The 4,669-nt window shown below is 33.9% G+C and overlaps 1 protein-coding gene across 1 annotated transcript; it reads left to right on the top strand.

Moving 5' to 3' along the window:
• Positions 1 to 670: 670 nt before the first annotated feature.
• Positions 671 to 1,427, top strand: LOC116127549 (probable calcium-binding protein CML27). Its single transcript, XM_031413199.1, has one exon. The coding sequence runs from the start codon at positions 748 to 750 to the stop codon at positions 1,258 to 1,260; it is 513 nt and encodes a 170-aa protein (XP_031269059.1). The 5' UTR covers positions 671 to 747; the 3' UTR covers positions 1,261 to 1,427.
• The last annotated feature ends 3,242 nt before the right edge of the window (positions 1,428 to 4,669 follow it).

Below are 4,669 nucleotides of genomic sequence, written 5' to 3'. Positions count from 1 at the left end.
TGTTATTGGTAAATCATGTTAGCAATTATCGTTAAGAAGGAAAATCGCCAAATATGTTGCAATATATGACTGGTTCTAATCGAAAGGTCTCACCACTTCAACGAGATAACATGGTGAGAATGTCCAATAAGATTATACCACATTAGTGTGATGAGGTCGTTATTGATAAACCATGACGGTGTTTATTGTTAATAGAGAAAATTACCAAATATGTGACGATATGTGATTGATTCTAATTAAAAGATCTCACCATTTCAGTATGATAATATCGTGAGACTATCTCATGTAAATAGTTCTTCTCTGTTATCATGTTGACGTTATGAGATCGTTTGATTATGATTCACTTCATAAATCTTAATTTTTAAAATCACCCCCTAAAGAGGTGGTTATTGTTGAAGTGGAAAATCACCACGTACATGTCAATACTCAATATATGACTGATTCTAATAGAAAAGTCTTACAACATCGACATGATCATATATAGTGAGATCTCATACTAATACGATGAGATTGTCTTATGTAAGTATTTCTCTTTTGTTATAAAAAATTAGTGGTGGATAATTGCAAGTTACAGGGAAATTAGTGATAATTTTCAAACTATTTGGAGTATTTTGAAATTATTAAAGTTAAGGAGGTTTAATTGGACTCCCCTTACTATTTAAGTTGCAGAATCCCCCCAGTTTGAACACAACACAACTCAAATCTAATCTAATCTCTCCTCTCATTTGTTTCAAAGAAACAAAAACAATGGCAACTTCCGCAACAAACTCAGCCAAAGAATCCAATACCGGCCTCGAACCACAGGTCTCCATTGACAGCAACGAAGAGCTTCAAAAAATCTTCAACCGATTCGACTCCAATGGCGACGGCAAGATCTCGCTCTCCGAACTCGGCGGCGTTCTGAAGGCCATGGGCTCCAACTACACAGAGACCGACCTCAAGACCGTAATGGAAGATCTCGACACCGACAAGGACGGATTCATCAATTTATCGGAGTTCTCCACCTTCTGTCGCTCCACCTCCGATTCCAACGGCGAAGCGGAGCTCCGCGACGCGTTTGACCTCTATGATCAGGACAAGAACGGCTTGATTTCCCATAAGGAATTGTATTCGGTGTTGAGTAGGCTGGGAATGAAGTGTTTGGAGGACGAATGTGTGAAGATGATCAAGTCCGTTGATTCGGATGGGGACGGGATGGTTAATTTTGCGGAGTTTAAGAAGATGATGACCGCTTCTATTACTAAAAAACCTGAGCCGTAAATTTTGATTTAGCGGTGATTGGGGTCTGTGCATGATCTATGCTTGTTTGCGTAACAAGGTATCGTTTTAGTCTCTCATCCGATAATGATAATGAATTTCGTGATGTATTTCGAAGGTTTGTGCAAGTTGAATGAAATGAAATTAATTTCATGTTTATTTTTCATTTTATTTGTGATATTTAAAGTATTAGCATTATTATTATTATTTTTATAGAGATCTATCTTGACTCTTGCTTTTTATATTGACCATAAATTTCTCATTAAATTTGATAAATGTTTCTTAAGTTTGTAGTTAGTTCCTCATAATGAAAATTTTAAATCAATAGAATTAATATGTATTCATCAAATCACCTGAAAATTATTTATTTTATAGAAAGTCTTTCATAATTCATACATTTATGTGCATTCAATCATTTAGTATCTCGATATCATGATAAATGGGTTTGCGTATATTCTTTTTAAAGTGGAGCTCAATCACAAATATAGCCATAATAATACATCCAATAATGATGTAAAATAAATACAATTTTTAACATAAGGTAACAATAGCATAATTTTTCATACAATTTTCTTTTATTTTGTTGGACATCAGATTTTTTTTTTAGGAATAATTTCGGTTTGGCAATTGAGAAAATGAAATTTGAATGAATTTAAAGAGAGATGGAGAGGAATAGAAGGGAGTGAAAGGTGTATAATAATTGAAAAATAGTAAATGCTTCTGGAAAATACATTAATGCGAGATTAAATTCAGTAGTAATACTATATTACCGACCCAATACCGATTTTTATAATCGACTCACTACCTAACAATTCAAATCTCAAAATTTAACTCAGAGTCAGTATGTCAAATCGGTCCTGGGTCGGTAAGCCTACATTACTGTAAATTCAGACCCACTCAAGGATTGTTGTCAACATCTGTTTTTAAAAGAAAGGAGCCGTTTTTTACACAGTTCAACTACCAGTGTAATTTATCAAATGGAAGTAATCATGCAATTATCAACTTAAATGAAAGTTGGTTAGTAGATTCAAAGTAGTTGTCCTATTCATAAATGAATAATAAAGTCACTACAGATCATTCACTAGTGTTAAGTGTTACGACCAGAAACTTGCCAACTATTCAAAAAACGACCTTATTAAATGGTGGTTTTTATCGATTTATAAGGGGTTATGACCAAACACTTTCAAATTGCCAAAAAAATCGATGATTTTTATCGTGTTATATTTCAAGATCTAATCCATGTTTTTCTGAGATTGGATTATAACCCCGTTAGGTTACTATAAATATATAACGGTTGGATTCGATAAGGGTCACAATATAATGTAATTGACATAACTTGGTTCTAACCTTCCACTTAAATCGGAGATACCAGATGAAAAATCAAACATGAAACATGTGTCTATCGATATTTTCTCCAATTTACTCAACCATCTACTTGGCTCCCAAAACTTTATCACATAAACTATATTTTCACTTTATTGTTGGGTGTGCAATGCATGAGTAAATGTGAAGGCATATATAATTTTTACTTTAGGGAGTTTCAAAAGATAACAATATTAATTGAAGGACTGTGGCAGAATCTACATGTTTTTATGGGCTCTTCTAACTCTTTGTGAGTTGTTTTTATTTCAACTCCATCCATGCCAACATTTCACATGGTATCCTTCTTTGGTAAGCATTCTGCATCCTTTAATTTTATTTTATTACACTTCAATAAACTTGTCTTACAAAGCTAAGTTGAGCAAATCTTGTATCGACACCTGTACATTTTTTGTTTGTTGTTAATAAGATTATACATCATTAACATGTTGGTTAACAGTATTAGGAGAAAAAACAATATCCATAGGAATTTTGTCCATGCTTGGCGATATATTCACCATGGTCTGTAACCCTAGTTTTGTTAAGAGATACTTTTGGATATTGGTTTTATATTTAAGTGATTTCTAATCTAATTCTTGAATACATTTAATACAATTAAATATTCAAGTACAATGAATATATTTAATTCAATTAAATATTGCACCCAAATACATTTAATTCATTGTGCATAATTTAATTGAATTAAATATCTGTGAAGAAATACTTTGTTTTTAAATATTATTTCACAAGAAATGTACAATGAATTTATAACAAAAATAAAAGACTAATCTAGGAAGATAGTCTTAATGAGAATAATCTTATTTCCTATTATACTTATCTAATTCTTAATAGCTTTGACATAACCTAATATAGAAGATAGCTTTAATGAGAATAATCCTATTTCCTATTTTACACTTCAACACTCCCCCCAAGCTGGAGCATATAAGTCATATGCACCCAGCTTGTTACAATAAAATCAAAACGAGAACCCTTGAGAGACTTAGTAAGGATGTCTAACTGGTCGTTGGACAATGACATAACTAGTTGCAATACACCCTGATAGAATTTTCTCTCGAACAAAGTGACAATCATTTCTATGTGTTTAGTCCTCTCATGAAACACTGGCTTTAAAGCAATAGAAGGGCAGCCTGATTACACAAAGTAACTTCATTTGTAGTACTTCGACAAATCTCAACTCTTGAATTAGTTGTTTTAACCAAACAAGCTCACAAGTGGCTAAGGCCATTGCACGATACTCTGCTTCAGCACTTGACCTTGAACAACCGTTTATTCTACTTTTCCATGAAACTAGGTTTCTCCAAAAGAACATAAAAACCTGGAGTAGAGCGTCTATCAGATGGAGAACCTGCCCAATCAGCATCTGAATATTGACAATATGTGAATGGCCCTTATTTTCATACAGTAAGCTCTACCTGGTGCTCTCTTGATATACCTTAAAATCGGACAACTGCATCCCAATGACTATCACATGGAGTTTGAAGGAATTAACTTACAACACTGACAAAAAAGGAAATACAGGTCGGTGTGATAGTAAGTAGTTAAGTTTTCCAACAAGTCTTCGATACCTTCCAGGATCAGCAAGAGGCTCCTCCTGTCTAGGTGAAAGTTTTAAATTGGATCCATAGGGAAGTCTATTGGTCTGCAATTGACATCCCGTTTCCTCTAGAATATCCATGCATACTCCTCTGAGAAATAACAATACCAAATTTGGACTAAGCGACTTCTATGCAAGAAAGTATTGAGTAGCCCTAAGTCTTTCGTCTGAAAGTGTTTGAACAAGTGTTGCTTCAATATCCAATGCCATCTTGATCACTCCTGTAAAATAATATCATCGACCTAGGTAACCAGATAGATACATTGCCTGGTGATGTATGTCTACAAAAAACAAAGTGATCAGACTCATATCGAATCATACCAAACTCTTGGATAACTGTACTAGTCGTCCAAACCAAGCACAAGGAGACTGTTTAGGCCATCTAGGAACGACAAAGTTTACATACCAAACCAGACTCCCCTGAACACAAAAACAGGA

The sequence above is a fragment of the Pistacia vera genome, unplaced genomic scaffold (assembly GCF_008641045.1).
Source record: "Pistacia vera cultivar Batoury unplaced genomic scaffold, PisVer_v2 Contig192, whole genome shotgun sequence".
NCBI classification, from domain to species: Eukaryota; Viridiplantae; Streptophyta; class Magnoliopsida; order Sapindales; family Anacardiaceae; genus Pistacia; species Pistacia vera.
The sequence above is the reverse complement of the archived record's forward strand: the minus strand, read 5'-3'. Positions and strand labels throughout refer to the sequence as shown.

Excerpts from the sequence above, each read along its gene's own strand:
- LOC116127549 (XM_031413199.1), top strand. The coding sequence starts at position 748 with ATGGCAACTTCCGCAACAAACTCAGCCAAAGAATCCAATACCGGCCTC.